Source organism: Ovis canadensis, chromosome 14 (assembly GCF_042477335.2).
Source record: "Ovis canadensis isolate MfBH-ARS-UI-01 breed Bighorn chromosome 14, ARS-UI_OviCan_v2, whole genome shotgun sequence".
NCBI lineage: Eukaryota > Metazoa > Chordata > Mammalia > Artiodactyla > Bovidae > Ovis > Ovis canadensis.
Window position 1 is genome coordinate 69,052,322 of NC_091258.1, and position 17,979 is coordinate 69,070,300.

The 17,979-nt window shown below is 50.5% G+C and overlaps 1 protein-coding gene across 2 annotated transcripts in view; it reads left to right on the forward strand.

Annotated features, from left to right (window-relative positions):
• Window positions 1-14,521, forward strand: part of PRR12 (proline rich 12) — a 29,608-nt gene extending 15,087 nt beyond the window's left edge. For both annotated transcript variants that reach the window (XM_069551237.1, XM_069551238.1), the window contains exons 7-14: window positions 5,310-5,426; window positions 5,644-5,777; window positions 6,081-6,553; window positions 11,171-11,296; window positions 11,391-11,488; window positions 12,843-12,989; window positions 13,244-13,339; window positions 13,540-14,521. In XM_069551237.1, the coding sequence (XP_069407338.1) occupies window positions 5,310-5,426; window positions 5,644-5,777; window positions 6,081-6,553; window positions 11,171-11,296; window positions 11,391-11,488; window positions 12,843-12,989; window positions 13,244-13,339; window positions 13,540-13,686 (1,338 nt within the window). In that variant the 3' untranslated portion in view covers window positions 13,687-14,521. The remainder of the gene's footprint in view (window positions 1-5,309; window positions 5,427-5,643; window positions 5,778-6,080; window positions 6,554-11,170; window positions 11,297-11,390; window positions 11,489-12,842; window positions 12,990-13,243; window positions 13,340-13,539) is intronic.
• The last annotated feature ends 3,458 nt before the right edge of the window (window positions 14,522-17,979 follow it).

Genomic DNA, 17,979 nt, shown 5'->3' on the forward strand with positions numbered 1-17,979 from the left:
GATCAGGGGGTGCCTGCTTGAGAATCTGCTCTGGGTTGTCTGGCTGCTTCTCTGCCCCGGCCAGCAGGGAGGTGGCCAGGGAACTGCAGTCCTGTTGACAGTCTGTCCACTGCCTTAGTTCTGTGACACAGACTCCCCTGTGTCTGAACCTGTAGCTTTCTCGCTAAGCTGGGTGCCTCTACCTTACTCATATCCTGCTGCTTACTCCCGTTGTCTCAGCTTTGTCACCATTCGGATTCCCAGAAGACAGTCTGATTGGTCCAGCACAGCATTTGAAGTAAAGATGAGCTTCATGATGTGTCTGCTGATTGGTTGCCCTTGTCAGGTCTCCTCCAATCAGCTGTGGCTTCTATTGAATAGGGGCCATGGGTGGGGCAACTTTCCCATTTAGGGGAAGTGGGTGTGGTCTGGGATTTGATTGACATGGGGAAAGAAAGGAAAGACGTGGCTTTGGGACTAACGGACCCTGGTTGGGGAGAAGGCAAGGAGGATGTCGCCAGGGCCTGGATGATTGGGGGATGGTGGGATCCTGGGAGGAAGAGTGGTTTGGGGAAAGAAGCCAAGCCCAATCGGGATGTGGTGAGTTGAGGGCCCCACGTCCAGTTAAGAGAAACATCTGGCTCCTTAGAGAAAGGAGATTGGCAGTGGCAAGAGACAGAGGAAGAGGTGCTCTGATGGATTTTTTTCAAACACATCTGAGAACTGGAACAAGGAACATTGTATCCACAGTGAGAGGGAAAAAAAGGCACCCCTAGTCAGGGGCCCCTGCATATTCAGAGACTTGAAAGTGAGAGAGTCTGGGCTTTGGGTGCTGAGCTTTGAGGACCACCCCAGGATGGCCTGGAGTGGGAGAAAGGAAAGGAAACTGAGGCAGTCTCTGTGCCAGGCTGTGGAATCTGCTTTGGGGGCCCTGGTGGAAGGTTTTGGAGCAGGCAGGATGTAAATCAATTTTTCATTCCTTGAAAAGGATTGGAAATAGACTTCTTGATCTTTGGGCTTCTGACCTGAGGAGCCAGGAGTGAGGATTGAAAACTGTGGTATCCTTGGGGAAAGCACTTGGGGTGAGAGGTTCACAGCCCTGTCTCATCCTGCCTCCTCCCTTTTTTTTTTTTTTTTCCCTTTCTGCCTCATTCTCTCCAATGAGATTCCAGCCAAGAACCTCTCTGGCCCTCATTTTCATTTGGTTATTTTAACTCCTCCTTTCTGTTCCCCTGGCTGATGTGAAGGATACAAAAATTCGTGGATGTGAAAACATTTGACCAAAAACCAAGAGTAGATAACCAGTACGTGGCATTCAGGCTTCTGAGCTGCAGCTGCTGTCAGCGGCAGACATCACTAACTGATCCCAGCACTTGGTGCTCCTGAGCCTAGTGCTCAGGGCAGCCATGATCAATCCATTGGCGTTATCATCTGAGTCCTGTTTATCACTTGACTGTGGATTCTTTGGATGCCAGGGCTTGCCTGTCATTCATCTCTGGGTTATCACAAAGCCCAGTACATATTTCCCACTGTGTCCTTATTCTTTACTTACTGATGCCTGTCAGTTGCTCTTTTGTAGAGCCATAGCTGTCCTACAGATTACCTGGCAGTCCCTGGTCATCACCCAGCCCCCTCAAGGGAGACGCAGCCTCATTTAGGTGTCACTTCTTCAAGGAAGCATTCGTGGATTGAGCCTGAGTCCAGAGTCCTTCTAGGCTTCTGGGACACCTGCCATCAGCACATTTATTACTCGTGCTGTAATTTTTTTTTATGCCCAAGCCTGGTTCCCAGGTACCCCTCTTACTTCCTGAGATCAGATTCTGGGCCTGACATCCTTTGTTCTCAGTGCCCTACTGGGATACATAAGCCTTGGGTTTGGGGATGGGGGTCTGAGTATGCTAAGGGGAGTGTGGATTAGGGAGCCTTTGTGTCACTGTCCAGCCCTGCAGTGGACAGGCTGATGAAATAAATGGCCTCAGGTAACCTGCCACGTGTCTTTTCTAGGCACAAGCCACTACTTCACCCTGTTTTGTTTATTTGCTTGTCTTACTATGTCTGTAATGACGACCCCGAAAAAGGCTTTGTCAGCCTTGTTCTCTGCCGTACCATGGTCCCCATCACCATATCTCAGAGACGGTGGGTGCGTGAGTGCTCAGATCCTGTCATTTCCTTGAGTCATGCAGATGGCTTGTTCCAGAGTAGATTCAGGGAACTAGATCTGGTAGACAGAGTGCTTGAAGAACTATGGATGGAGGTTCCTAACACTGTATAAGAGACAGTGACCAAAACTATCCCAAAGAAAAAGAAGTGGAAGAAGGCAAAGTGGTTCTCCGAGCAGATCTTACAAATAACAGAAAAGAACAGAAGCGAAAGGCAGAGGAGAAAGGGAAAAATACATCAATTGAATGCAGAGCTCCAGAAAATAGCAAGGAGAAATAAGAAAGCCTTCTTAGTGAACAATGCAAAGAAACAGGAAAACAGTAGAATGGGAAAGACTAGAGATCTCTTCAAGAAAATTGGAGATACCAGGGGAGCATTTCATGCAAGGATGGTCACAATAAAGGACAGAAACAGCAAGGACCTAACAGAAGCAGAAGAGATTAAGAAGAGGTGGCAAGAATACATGAAGAACTATACAAAAAAAGGTCTTAATAACCCGGATAACCACAATGATGTGGTCACTCATCTAGAGCCAGACAGCCTGGAGTGTGAAGTCAAGTGGGCCTTAGGCAGTATCACTATGAACAAAGCTAGTGGAGGTGATGGAATTCCAGTTGAGCTATTTAAAAATCCTAAAAGATGATGCTGTGAAAGTGCTGCACTCAATATGTCAGCAAATTTGGAGAAAACAGCAGGGTTGGAAAAGGACAGTTTTCATTCCAAAGAAAGTTTAAACTACTGTACAATTGTGCTCATTTCATATGCTAGCAAGGTATTGCTCAAAAACCTTCAAGCTAGGCTCCAAACAGTACGTGAACTGAGAACTTTCAGATGTACAAACTGGATATAGAAAAGGCAAAGGAACCAGAGATCAAACTGCCAACATCTGTTGGATCATAGAAAAAGTAAGGGAATTCAAGAAAAATATCTACTTCTGCTTCATTGACTATGCTAAAGCCTTTGAGTGTGTGGATCACCACAGACTGTGGAAAATTCTTAAAGTGACGGGAATACCAGACCACCTTAACTGCCTCCTGAGAAACGTATATGCAGGTCAAGTTAGAACTGGACACGGAATGATAGACTCCTTCAAAATTGAGGCAGGAGTTCATCAAGGCTGTATATTGTCACCCTGCTTATTTAACTTATATACAGAGTACATCATATGAAGTGCCAGGCTGAGAGAATCACAAGTGGGACTCGAGATTGCCAGGAGAAGTATTGGCAACCTCAGATATGCAGATGATACCTAATGGCAGAAAGCAAAGAGGAACTAGAGAGCCTCTTGATGAGAGTGAAAGAAGGGAGTGAAAAATCTGGCTTAAAAGTCAACATTCAAAAAACTAAGATCATGGTATTCGGTCCCATCACTTCCTGGCAAATACATGGGGAAAAAGTGGAAATAGTGACAGATTTTATTTTCTTGGGCTCCAAAATCACTTTGTACAGTGACTGCAGCCAGGAAATTAAAAGGCATTTGCTCCTTGGAAGGAAAGCTATGACAAACCTAGACAGAGTATTAAAAAGCAGAGACGTCATTTTGCTGACAGAGGTCCATCTAGTCAAAGCTATGGTTTTTCCAGTAGTCATGTACAGATGTGAGAGTTGGACCATAAAGAAGGCTGAGTGCTAAAGAATTGTTGTTTTCAAATTGTGGTGCTGGAGAAGACTCTTGAGAGCCCCTTGGACTGCAGGACTGCAAGGAGATCAATCCCGTCCATCCTAAAGAAAATCAACCCTGAATACTCATTGGAAGGACTGATGCTGAAGCTGAAACTTCAGTACTTTGACCACCTGATTTGAAAAGCCAAGTCATTGGAAAAGACTCTGATGCTGGGAAAGACTGAGGGCAAGAGAAGAGGGCAACAGAGGATGAGATGGTTGGATGGCATCAACGACACAATGGACATGAGTTTGAGCAAGCTCCGGGAGATGGTGAAGGACGGGGAACCCTGGCGTGCTGCAGTCCATGGGGTGGCAAAGAGCTGGATATGACTGAATGACAACAACAATCACACCATGAAGCTATGATAAGTAAAACCTGGTAGCACAGAATGAACGGCCTATTTGTAACAACGTGAGTGGAACTAGAGATTATCGTACTGAGTGAAGTAAGTCAGAAAGACAAATACCACGTGAAAACACTTGCATGTGGAATCTGCAATACGACACGAATGAACTTAACTACAAAGCAGCAACAGACTCACAGACATAGAGAGCGGACTTGTGATTGCCAAGGTGGTGGGGGGTGCGCAGGGAAGGATGGGGAGTCTGGGATTACCAGATGTAAACTGTTGTATGTAGGATGGATAAACTACATTGTATAGCACAGGGAACTATATTCAGTATCCTGTGATAAACCATAGTGGGAAAGAATATAAAAAAGAATATGTATAACTGAGTCACTTTGCTGTATAGCAAAAATTAGTGCGACATTGTAAATCAACTATACTTCAATACAATGAAACAAACGGACAAAAAACAATAGAATGAACAGCCCGGTTGGAAATACACATTGTCCTCAGTGGTTCAGTTCAGGATTTTCCAATTTGGTGGTGATGCAAATGCAATTCGCATTTGATTTTGAATTCTTTTCTATTCCTGGGCTAATGATACATGCTTTGATACTCTTGTGATGGTGGGCAAGTAGCAGGGAGCAACAGAAACCTCCAGTTTACGGTCAGCCACGCAGTTAATCACAAGGGTAAACAAGTGATACACTTTCAAGCCTCCCGTGTCCAGACAACCATTCTGTTTTTTACTTTCAGTCCAGTATTCAGTAAATTACATGAGATACTTTACAGTTTATTATAAAATAGGTTTTGTGTTAGATGACTTAGTGTTCTGAGAACGTTTAAGGCAGGCTGGGCGAAGCTATGCTGTATGATGTATTTAGGTGTATTCGGTTTATTGGGAGGGAACTCCATGGCAAGTCAGAGAAGTTCTGTGTTGGGTGAGCTGTAGGAAGGCAGGGCAAGATTCAAGCTGCAGCCCCAGAGCTGAGCGCATCAGGATGCCAGAGATACCCATCAGCTGGGTCTTTGTTGATTCTTGTTGATGACGATGTCTTTTCTCTTAAGGGGGTGTGGAGGGAGGAGAGAGGTCAGGAATTGGGTCTGGAAGGGCCGGGGTGGGGGTTGACCCTGCGGTCTTGCTGTGCCCCTCCTCAGCTGGCGTTGCAGACTGGGCGTGAGCCCCCACCCATCTGGCGAGTCCAGAAGGCGCTGCTGCAGAAATTCACTCCAGAGATCAAGGATGGACAGCGACAGTTTTGTGCCACCAGTAATGTGAGCCTGTGGAGGAGAGCGAGGGCCAGGGGCGGGGGGAGCCGGGGTCCCCCTCACACATGACTCTGATTTACTGTGGGTCTAAGAGGCATCCAGAAGCTGCTCTCCACCCCCTGGCAGGCTCCCGCGGTAGCTCAGGGCGGGGCTGGGAGTTCAGGGTGTTGGGCTGCCCATCTGCAGGGGACGGAGTTCTTCACGTGCTCCTTTCCTTTCGTAGTATTTGGGGTACTTCGGGGACGCCAAAAACCGGTACCAGCGCCTGTACGTCAAGTTCCTGGAAAACGTCAACAAGAAGGATTACGTGAGGGTCTGTGCTCGGAAACCTTGGCACCGGCCCCCAGTGCCTGTCAGGTACCTTGGAGGCCACGGGGCAGGTCGTAGCCAGGGCCAACGGGCCTAGGGGTGAAACATACTAAGATATTGACATAACATAAGATCAACCATTTTGAAGTACAAAATGCTTGAAAGCAAGAGTCGGGACGGGGGTGCAGAGACCCTGAGAATGGGGGCCTCAGAGAGATGGGGACAGAAACCAACTCCGTAAGAGTCTGTGCTTTCAGCTGTGGGCTAGGTAGTGGGGGCCAGGGTACCCCGAGGGGGACAATTTGGGTTTCGGGGGCTGCTGAGCACAGTCCCATCTATGTCTCCTTCCAGGCGCTCTGGGCAGGCCAAGGGTCCCATGTCTGCTGGGGGTAGCTCCGCACCACCCCCCAAGGCCCCGGTACCACCTCCTAAGCCCGAGAACCCTGACAAAACGACGTCGGAGAAGCCCCCCGAGCAGACGACTGACACGGCCGTGCCTGAGCCCCCTGCCCCCGCGAAGCCGTCGCCACCACGGCCCGTTGAGAAGGAAAAGGAGAAAGAGAGGGCAACGCGTGCAGAACGGCCGCTGCGGGGCGAGCGGGGCATGGGTGGCCGGCAGATTCGGCCGGATCGGAACCTTACCACGGGCCAGCCTGCCACCTCCCGGCTGCCCAAGTCCCGACCCACCAAGGTGAAGGCCGAGCCGCCCCCCAAGAAGAGGAAGAAGTGGCTGAAGGAGGCGGCGGGCAACGCCTCGGCGGGTGGGGGCCCACCGGGCAGCTCCTCGGACTCGGAGTCGTCCCCCGGGGCCCCCAGCGAGGACGGTAAGGCCATCGGCAGCTGTGGGGCTGGTGGGGAGGCGACCCCGTGGTTTTCAGAAAGAGGCATGGGTCGTTATTATACAGAGGACTCCAGGCAGCATCAGCAGACAGTCATGGTAGTAATGAGTTAAAAATCATAGCCATAGCTGACGGTTATCTGACACCTAACCACATGACAGGCTGTCCCATAAGTTGTTTATACATGTTAACTTGCTTGATTTTTTACCGTGGCCCTATGAAGTAGATACTCCATATTATCCTCAAATACAGGTGAGCAAACTGACGGAGAGAGTTCAGCACAGCTGGGTGTGGAATCCCACCTGAGTTGGCTTGCGTCCAGCAGAGTCTCAGGCTGTGTTTCCACACTGTTTTGTCTCAGAACAGGCACGTTCTGGGGCTTCCCAGGTGGCTCAGTGGGTAAAGAATCTGCCTGCAGTGCAGGAGGCCTAAGAGACAGGGGTTCGATCCCTGGGTCTGGAAGATCCCATGGAGGACAGCACGGCAACCCACTCCACTATTCTTGCCTGTAGAATCCCATCGACAGAGGAGCCTGGAGGGCTATAGTCCATAGAGTTGCAAAGAGTCCAAGAGTTGCAAGTTGCAAAGAATTGACTGAAGCGTCTGAGCATGCACACGCGTAAGCAGGTTCTGAGGAGGACTGGGGACCAGCATCTGTCCTGGAAGCCCAGAGACAGTGGTGTTCCCTATGACCTGCTGGGTGACTCTAGGAAGCGGGTGGCAGCACCTCAGTGACCTCACCTGTAAAATGGGTTAATAATAAAGTCAAGTGTGTATTCACAGTAAAGCATGTACGAGGGTACTCGACTATAGTGGGCACCAGATGGGAGCTCCATTGCTTAGAATGATGTCTGGTTTATTATGACAGTAACAACAAAAATATGTGTGCACATATGTATAAAAATATAATAGCTGACTTAGTGCTTTTAAGTGACAGGCATCATTTTAAGCATTTTACACATTGGCTCATTTCACCTTTAGATAAACCCTGTGGGATTTAGAATTCTCATTTCATTTAAAAATATTTATTATTTATTTGGCTGCGCCAGGGTTTGGTTGTGGCATGTGGGATCTTAGTTCCCCAGCCAGAGTGCAAGCCCAGGCCCCCTACAATGGGAATCTTAGCCACTGGACCACCAGGGAAGCCCCTATCCTCATTTTATTTTCAACAGGTTTTTAATTAATTAATTTATTTATTATCCTCATTTTAAAGATGAGAACACTGAGGCCCTGGGAGGTGCCATGACTTGCCCAAGGTCACCTACTCTTTCAGGTGTAGTATAGGGGTAGCTGTTTTAACGGAGGGTTAATATACAGCTAGTCAGTCAAATGAGAGAGATGGAGTTAATTCTCTTTCCATCGAAGTCCTGATGAAGTAGAAGATTTGTGGAGAATAAGAGACTCCTCAAGGTTGTCCAGGTCTGGGTTTCTTTTCCTCTTGTTGCTCTGCCGCCCCCAAGCTTGTTGTCGTCAAGCACGTGGTGGGAGGCATAGCTCAGCAGCCCCACAGCTGCAGTCCTGCCAGTAGGAAAGGACCCAAAGGTAGGGGTATGACTGACCTTTCAGCTCAGTGCCAGATCTGGGGATGGCCCACATCCTGTCTCCTCGTTATCCCACTGGCCAGAACTTGTCACATGGCCACATCTAGCTGCAAAGGAGCCTGGGAAATCCAGTCTTCTGTGGGTGGTGGGCTCATTCTGACCAGGTGGAAGCCCCCTTGGCTGGTTACAGCTGGGTCAGGGGAAGATGCTGGCAAGGGAGGAGCTTAACCAAAGGCCCAGATTTGCAGGACTTTTATTTCTTAAAACAGTTTTACACATCCAATTCATGTACCGTGTGGCTCACCCATTTAAAAGCCATAATTGTTTGACTTTTAGTATAGTCAGAGCTGTGTATCCATCTGGCAATCAACTACTTTAGAGTATGTTCATTGCCCCTGAAAGACACCCTGCTTCCTTTGTCCATCACTTCCCTTACTCCCCTTCTTCATCCCTAAGCAACCAGTAATTTACTAATTTCTGTAGATTTGCCTATTCTGTGTATTTCATTGTAAGGGGTATCACACGATGGGCACTCCTGAAGGACTAGCGTCTTTGCTTAGCGTGTTTTTGATGTTCGTCCATGTTGTAGTGTGTATCAGTACTTCATTCTTTTTTTTTTTTAATTGAACTACAGTTGATTTACAATACTAGTTTCAGGTGTACAATATAGTGATTCAATATGTTTATAGATTATACTCCATTTAAAGTTATTATGAAATATTGGCTATGTTTCCGATGCTTGTACACTATATCCCTGTAGCTTATTTATTATTATACATAGTTGTTTATAGTATTTCATTCTTTTTTATGGCCAAATACTATTCCATAGCTTGGATATGCCACATTTTATTTATTCATGGACTAGTTGATGGGCATTTGGGCTGTTTTTCACTTTTTGGCTACTGCTGCTGTGAACTTATGTGGACAGCCCAGAATTTTCTGAACCTATGAAATGGGAGAAACTAAATTCTATACCCTTTGGGGAAGCTGTTCCCCAGCCAAGGGTCAGTATCTTTCTCTCAGTCTGGTTGTCCATTCACCCCATTTCACCAGGAGCCCCTCCAGGGCAGGGTGAGCCTGACTCCTGTCTGGATGCCCTGAAGGTTCTGCCCAGACAAGGAGACCTCAGAGCAACCCTCTCACTGGTCTAAGCCTGGTGACTGTCTTTGTGCTAGAAGCTGATGCGTCTCCTTGGATTCACAATGAAAGTTCTAAGAAGGGACTGTACCCTCTGCTCCCTTCCTTTAGTCCACTATCAATCTGGCTTTCTCAGCCCCTTTTTGCAGATGTTAATTGAATACCTACTATGTGCCATGAACTGAGGGTTTGAACAGCGCACAGAGCAGACAAAAGCATGTATCCCCATGGGAGTTTAGTCTCTCTGGGGGAGTCGATCAGATAAAGATGTTATGTAATAGAATTTATGTAATAGAATTTCATAGAAAACTATGAAAAATCATCAGTGTAAGGCTGGGTGGGATTAAGGGCAGTAGAGAAAAATAAATCTGGTAAACAGGATCCCAGTGGGATCCTGGGTGATTATTTTCTGGAGAGGGGGGAGTGGGGGAAGGTTTCTGGAAGTGACATTGGAGCCAAGCTCTGAATACAACAGGGCTGGGGTGGTGTGACATTAGGGGAGAGAACATTCTGGACTGGGCGTGTCTGAGGATCAGGAAAGAGGCCAGGCGCTGGAGGAAGTGAGGGCAGAGAAGGAACAAGACCAGATCCTGGAGAGACAAGGAACTTGGGACTTTGCAGCCCTACTGGCAGGATTTTATCTCGAGCGAGACAGGAGCCATAGGAAGGCTCAGGCCGAGGCTTGACGGGGTCTGACTTCTGCTGCCAGGTCGTCACTCTGGGCTCTTGAAACCGCTGTCAGCGAGGACCATCCATGTGGATAAATCAGGCAGCCATTTCTCAGGCCTCTTCCTAAGGGATTTTTTGGGGTCTTAAGAACATGCGTGGGCCTCCTGCTTCTGTTTTCTCCCCACTGCTCCTTGAGTTGGTAGTGGGTGTCCCTCCAGTGCTATCCTTGGGGGATTCTCTGGTTAGGACTCTGAGGTTTCACCACAGGGGCCCGGGTACCATCCCTGGTCAGGTAACTAAGATCCCATGAGCCAGGTAGCATGCACTACAAAAATTAAGAAGACGGTCTTCCATCTTGTTGCTTGACCTTCCGTCAAGCAACTTTGCAGGCTCCCTCCACTTCCGTGAGCCTCAGACTCCTATCTTTACCCTGGCCACCCTCCCAGCCTACCCCCAGCCCACTCCCAGAGTTCACGGAGCAGGTCCTAGTCTCTGTATCTCCGATGCAGCCCCACTAGCCACCTGCTCACCAGGCCAGACCCTCCAGGCCCCTCCCTCACCTCTGCAGCTGGGAAACCCCCAGTCCCACCCCTCTGACCCCAACTGCCCCCACCACCACTGCCCTGGCCCACAGCCCTGGCCCAGACACTGGCCCTCCTGCCCCTCAAAATCTCTGTACCTGTCCCTCCAGCCCCATCCCCACCTTGTTCCTTCTCAGCTGCTCCATTGCCCCGGCATCTGGTCTCCCCCTCCGATCCATCAACATGGCCTCGGAAAGCTTGCTCTCCAATTACCTTCACCCTTCCCTGCTCACAGCTCTCTCCCATGGCTCCCTAGGATGCCTCCCTAAAAAAGCCCCTGCCCTTTGCCCCTCATTTTGGAGGCCCCTCGTGGTCTGGCCTACACTAACCTTTGCAGTCTCAGTTCCCACCTCTTCCCTCAATCTTGCCCTTTGTGATCTGATCTCTTGAACTTGATTCACCGGTTTGGAAACCAATTCTGCTGCTGCTTTAGACTTTACAGAAATTTCATGGAACTGGTCAAACACAAAGGTCACCGACCTGGAATTCTCTCTCTGATCTCAAGGTCTGATGCTTGTGTGACCTTTAATAGCCTTCCCTGACTTGCCAGGCTGAGCTCGTGATGGTACCTGTGATTTACCCTTAGAGTTTACTGTTCTGGTATTGGAGAGTCTTCCCTCAGCGGACTCAGAAGTTGGAATAATGGATCCATGTCTTCTTTTCTTCCCCTCCAGAGCGGGCAGTACCTGGGCGTCTGCTGAAAACCCGGGCGATGCGGGAAATGTACCGGAGCTATGTGGAGATGCTGGTGAGCACGGCACTTGACCCAGACATGATCCAGGCCCTGGAGGACACACATGGTAAGTGAACCCAGACCGTCAACCCCTGCTTTCCTCCCACCGTGTATCATTGTGGGGCTAAGCTCTTCTGATGATGTCCCTCCTCCCCTTTCAGACGAGCTGTACCTCCCACCCATGCGGAAGATTGATGGCCTCCTGAATGAGCACAAGAAAAAAGTCCTGAAGCGGCTGTCGCTGAGCCCAGCCCTGCAGGTGCTTGGGGGGCTGGGCAAGCGGTTTCTGGGACCCAGAGCTCAGGCCCAGAGGAGACACGTGCCCATCAGCCACTGTGCTTCTTCCCATAGCTTTGGGCCCTGGAGGGGGCGATCGTTGGAAGGCTCAGGCTTGGCCAGGAGAATAGTGGAAGGCTGAGATGTTCCATGGGGATCTCTGGGCCCAGCATCCCCGTCCACCCAGATAGAGACAAGCTGGGATGGCCTGGAGGGGTCACTGTCAAGGTCTGGGCTGGGCTGCTGGGCAAGCCCAGCAGAGCGTGGTTATGGAGTACAAATTTGGGGACAAAAGATGAACTACGGCCTGGACCCAGGGCTCGCTGGGGCGGAGTGTTGAGCAGATTCTGATGGCTTCTCTTGTCAACATAATTCAGGCTCTTTGAATTTCAGGCTCGAGCATGAAGTTGTCTATGTAATTTCCCTTCTGGGATGGGAAGTTAGGGTGGCTCCGGAATTTCTGGGAGATAACACTAATCTGGCTCTGAGAATTCTGATGGGGATGTTACTGTGGTGCTGAGAATTGGGCTGTAAAATATCAGGATGGCTCAGAATTCAGCCATGGAATGTTAGTCTGGCCCTGAAGGTTCGTGGGGGGTGAATGTTAGTCTAGTTCTGAGAATTCTGGGATGGATTTTAGGCTAGCTCTAAAAATTCTTATTGAGATATTAGCCTGACTATGAAAACATGGGGTAATCTGGCTCAGGAACTCTGGGTGGGATGTCAGGGTGACTCTGAGAATCCTGGGATTGACTATTCGTCTGGCTCTGAGAAGACAGGGCTGGGTGTTGTGCTAGGATTAAAAATTCCGCTGTAATGGGAATTCCCTGTGGTCCAGTGTTTAGGACTCCACGCTTTCACTGATGAGTACACAGGTTCAATCCCTGGTCAGGGAACTAAGATCCTGTAAGTCTTGTTGGCATGCCCCCCTCTCCAAAAAAAAAAAAATTGACATGGTAGAACATTAGGGTAGGTCTGAGCATTATGGGATGGAATATGAGTCTGGTTGTATAATTCTGTGGTGGATGTTAGGGATTCTGGGTTTCAGGCCAACTCAGAATTTTGAGTAGGACTTGCAAGTGACTCTGAAAGCTTGGGTGGGATGTTAGCAGTCTCAGAAAGGCCTGGGCTGGGCCACAGAGCGCATGATAAGGGTCACCAGCCTGGCCTAGGTTTCTGCTGTCCTTGGAGGAAACCGAGATGCTTGTGTCTCTTCTGAGGGGTTTTCTGGGTGAAACCCAGGCATCTGACCACTGGGAATCTGAGAACCGGGGAGGTGGGTGGGTCTGGGGTGGGCGGGTCCAAGGAGGTCCCCCTGACCCACCGGATTCCTGCAGGACGCCCTGCACACGTTCCCCCAGCTGCAAGTGGAGCAGAGTGGGGAGGGCTCCCCTGAGGAGGGGGCCGTGCGGCTGCGGCCGGCCGGGGAACCCTACAACCGCAAGACGCTCAGCAAACTCAAGAGGAGCGTGGTCCGAGCCCAGGTGCGATGGGTAACCGGAGAGGCGGGGCCTTGACGGGAAGGTGGGGGGACAGGGGCGGGGCCCAGACTGGAGGTGTGTGGGTCAGGGGCGGGGCCTGGACTGGAGGTGTGTGGCTCAGGGGCGGGGCCTGGACTGGAGGTGTGTGGGTCGGGGGCGGGGCCTGAGAGGGAGGGCGGGATTGGGGCGGGGCGTGGAAGGAGGGGCTGCCTTGTGCTGGGCGGGGTGGCTGAGGCCTCTCCACTCCACTTGCCCAGGAGTTCAAGGTTGAACTGGACAAATCGGGATACTACACGCTCTACCACTCACTCCACCACTATAAGTACCACACCTTCCTGCGCTGCCGGGACCAGGTGAGCCCACGCACACCCCCGCACGTATCACTCTGGGATTCTGCCCATCACAGGCTCCTGGCTGGACCCTGGCAGTCCAGGTCCCCGACCCATCTTCCCTCAGACCCAGGAGTCCCACTCCCAGCCCCCTTCTCCCTGAGACACTGACCCCAAGGCCCCCAGCCCCCTCCCACCCCAGATCTACGTTTAATCCCCTGCAGACCCTGGCCATCGAGGGCGGCGCAGAGGACCTAGGCCAGGAGGAGGTAGTCCAGCAGTGCATGCGGAATCAGCCGTGGCTGGAACAGCTCTTTGACTCCTTCAGCGACCTGCTGGCCCAAGCACAGGCCCACAGCCGCTGCGGGTGACCCCACCCTGGCCCGGGGGGGGCCACCTCCTCCATGAACCGAGAATGGGGACAGAACTGTGCCCTCAGGAGTTAACCCCTGGGCCCCGTTGCTGGGGAAGGGGGGGGTCATTGGTCAGGGTGTGTTTGTGCTGCCCCCGCAGGGCAGGGTTCAAAGTTCGACTCCCCCCACCTCCCAAGCCCTCTCCACTCCCTCCCCTTTCCTCCCACTGTCGGGTGTACAGAGAAATTATTTATATATATGTATAAATGTCTATTTAGTAACGGTTTCCCTCCCCCGCCTTGCCCCGATCCCCCCTCCATGGCCATAGCCCCAGCCCCCTCCACCTTGTACATAATGTATAGGAAAAGTCTATGTATGGTTGAGGGGGGCGGGCGGCTTCAGAGAGCTGGGGGACCCCTTTCCCCCTCCCCGCAAGCCCTCCCTCACAGGCCAAGATCTTTGCTAAAGGCCATTCCCTCCCCAGGGCATTTGGCGTCGGGTGGGAGGGGGAAAACGCATCTTGTTAATTATTTTTAATCTTATTTATTGTACATACCTGGGGCGGGGGTCTGGGGAGGTGGAGGGGGGAGAAGGGTCCCCTCCCTTTACCCCTCCCACTCCTTTTCTACTGCGATTTGTCTGTGTCTGCCCCCTCCACCCCCATCCCCTTGTCATCTGGATGTGGTTCTATTTTTTATCAGTCTCTTCTCTCCTCCTCCCTCTCTCTAACCCCTCTGCTCCCATCTCCCCACCACCCTTGTCTCTTGCTCTTTCTTGGGCTTCTGTACAACTCAACTTGTATACACTGTGTACACACAACCAGCCAAACGAAAACCCAACGGCAAACACTTTATCGGCTGGCTGGAGTGCCTCTGTCCTGCGACGTCGCGGGGCGGGGGGTGGGGGGTGGCTGGCATGGGCAGAGTCTGGAATCTGGAATGTGGCTTTCCTAGAGCCCTGGAAGGTGGTTGGGCTGGGGTCACTGTTTTCCATTATGTCTTGCTGTGTTAACAAATTAGCCCACCCCGAAACTTAATACCTTGAAAACAACAAACATTTATATCATAGGGTTTCTGAGTTCAGGAATTTGGGAGCCAGTTAGTTGGGTGGTATTAGGGTCAGTCGTGAGGGTGCAGCCCTCATGGGTTTGACTGGGGTTGAAGGATCTGCCTTAAGGTGGCTCACTTATGTGGCTCTTGGCTGGAGGCCTCAGTTGCTTGCCGTGTGGACTGTGCCATAGGATGGCTTAAGAGTCTTCCAGACGTGACAGCTGGCTTCCCCCAGAGTGCATGATTGAAAGGAAAGATCAAGGAGAAGGCCACTTAATCTTTACGTCCTAAACTCAGACACTGTACTCCACTGCTGCTGCCACACTGTTCATTAGAGGAGGGTCATTAAGCCCAGCACACACTTAAGGAGGGGAATCAAGCTCTACTTTGTGAAGGGGAAAGTATATGAATTTGGGGTGTTACCTTTAAACCAGTCCAGGCTGTGATGGGTGTCAGGAGTTAACCAGGTTTCTCTTGGCTCCCAAGGCTTGAGGGTTCTTGAACTTGAAGTAAGGGTTCCAGGGTGAACCCTGGAACTGTAAGATCCTAAGTGGGTTGGCATTTTAGAGGTCAGCCTGCAGAGTTGCATGTGAATTCCTGTATTTTCACACCTTCCTGGAATCCTCAAAGAGCTGGTAGAGATGTAGACTCGGGTTCTTTCTCAGCCCTGAGTCAGAACCCATTTTAAAAATAAAATCCTGGGAGGATTCTAATATGCGTTCAAGTTTCAGGAACAATGTTCTAGAATAAGAATTAAGAGTGTTACCAATTTGGAGGTCAACTGGTGTCTTCTAGAACCCAGCCTATAAGGTAGTGAGTAAGCCATTGTTCTAGATCGCAAACACATCCTCAAAAGGAGACCGTTGGTATTTTAGAACTCTGGAGTCAGTGTTGAGGGTGGCTGGTCAGGGGGTAGAGACCCAACAGGAAGTGTAAGGTGGATTATCAGCATTCTAGATTCTCTTCCAGATGAAGCTGAGGAAGAAGCCCTCTTCTAGAACCTTGGATATTGGCTAGATCATAACCAATGTGATAATTTCTAGAGACCTGGTTTTATAGAATAGAGGTCTGCTAGTAACATGTGAGGACCATGGCAGAGTGAATGATGAGCCATTTACTTTCTAGAATCATGGAATTAAGATGAGTCATTAGTGTCCTTGAACTCTGACCTATAGCAAATGAGTGCAGCCTCTGTGAGGGAGTCACACTTCTCGACTCTGGGCTGCTGATGTCAAATTGGGACCAAATGTCCCTGGATTGTCCCAGAGTAGAGATCCAGGGTAGAATTTGGAAGAAATGTTCAGAAGGTGACCTGCGGAGGCAGTATCATCCCTTTGGGGACAGAATTACCTTGTTAGCCTTCAAAATTCAGCTGTCCAAATTCCTATATCAGCTCCAGCACTGACCAGACAAGTTGGATAATAGCCTCTACCCTCAGCTTTGTTATCTGTAAAATGGGCTTCTATCAAGACAAAGGAAAGCTATTTGTTTGAAGCACTGTTCAATGCATAGCAGGAGACCCTGAGAGGTTTGGTAACGGTCCAAGAGATGGTGAAAGGGAGGAGAAGCAAAGAACTACAAAGATGGTTAAAGCAAGGGACATTAAAACTCCCAAGGGATTTGAAATCACTGACAAGCCCTGCTAAGCCCAGGGAAGGGCAGGATCCAGAGACTTACAGGCACACACTTCACCTAGGCAGATGCCAACTGGGCCAGCCCAGCCTGTTTGCTGTTGTCTGATGAGCTTTGGCATGGTGGTGGCTGCAAACTTTCCAAAAATGGCCTGCCAGTTGTCATGTGGGTTTTGTATCTGTGCCTTTTTTAGGGGCAAGCAGTAGCTTTCGTCACTTTCTCGGAGTGCATCTTGGTCTTCTGAGAAAAGAGGTGTCCCAGCCAGAACTTAACCCCATTAGACAACACAGAAAAGATTGCTAGTGGTGAGACTGGTAGGAGCCAGGGAGAGAGGGGTTAGCAGGGGCCCCCCGGTTCCTGTTGAGAGGAGCTCGCCCCTGACTGGGGCTTAGGTGGAGATAACAGATCTTAAATGAAACATCCCTGTCCCACAGGGGAGGCCTTTGCTGAACAGAGGTTCTTCTGGGGGAGTGGACGCTGGGGAAGGGAGGGGAAACGCAGCACAATATATCTGAGCCACGCTTATTCCCAGGGCAGAAGGTTGAACCCAGGCCAAGGATTCTGTGATAATGAAACCCAGAAAGGGATCTTTAGCTAATCATTGTTCTAATCTGGAATACAGAGGGACCTTCATGCTTCTAAGACTGGAGAACTCTGATTGCTCCTGAGCGCAGAGTACCTCCCAGGCGCTGCTTTCATCCTCTGGGTGCAGGTTTGGTTCCTAAAGGCAGTGGGAAGTAACTGCAGTCTCCCCCCTACTCTGCAGATGTGAAAACAGAAGCACGCACAAAGGCACTTGCCTAGGAGGGTCAGCGCCGGATTGGAACCCAGGCAGCCTGCTTCGAGGGGCCACGCGGGGTCATCGTCCACCCCAGAACCAGGAAGCAGGTTCTGGGGTGGGTGGATGGGTGTGAAGGGAGCGTTTTGGGATCAGGGCCCAGAGATTCTGTTGAGAATTAGCCGATGTAGGGGTGGGGGGAAGAGATCATTGACAAACAGTCAGTAGTCAGGCGGGGACCAAAGTTCCGGGAGACACGGACATCTTGGGATTTCTGGTTTGGTGTGTTGGAGTTCAGAGATGGTCTGTCTGGGACTTCTCTGGTGGTGCCGTGGCTGACTGCGTTCTCAGTTCACGGGCCCTGGGTTTGATCTCTGGTCCAGGAACTAGATCCCACATACCAAAACAGACCTAGCACAGCCAAATAAGGAAATATTTTTAAAAAAAGATGGCCTGTCTGATGGGCCTGGGCAATGAGGGAGTGGTGGTCTCCGGTTCTGGCTCCAGTCTTCGAAGTTAGCAGCTCCAGTACAGAATTGGGGGTCCTGATCCCCAAACCATTGTCATCCTATACTTCAGCCCCACCCCCCCACCCCCAGAGGAGAGGCTGGCAGAGGGGTGCCTCCACACCAGCCTCCAGTTGAATTCAAGGTTGAGAGACATATGTCAGCCTAACGAGAGCTTTCTGGAACTGAGAACCTGCCTGTCGGCGGCTTAAACACCATTCAGCCCACCTGTGCCTTCTCCCCTCCGCAGCCAAACCGCCTTTCTCAATACACATTGGAGGTGGGAGGCAGGTGGGCACGGTTTGTAGCAGTTGCTGCCTGTCTCCAAGGTCTAGAACACCACTTC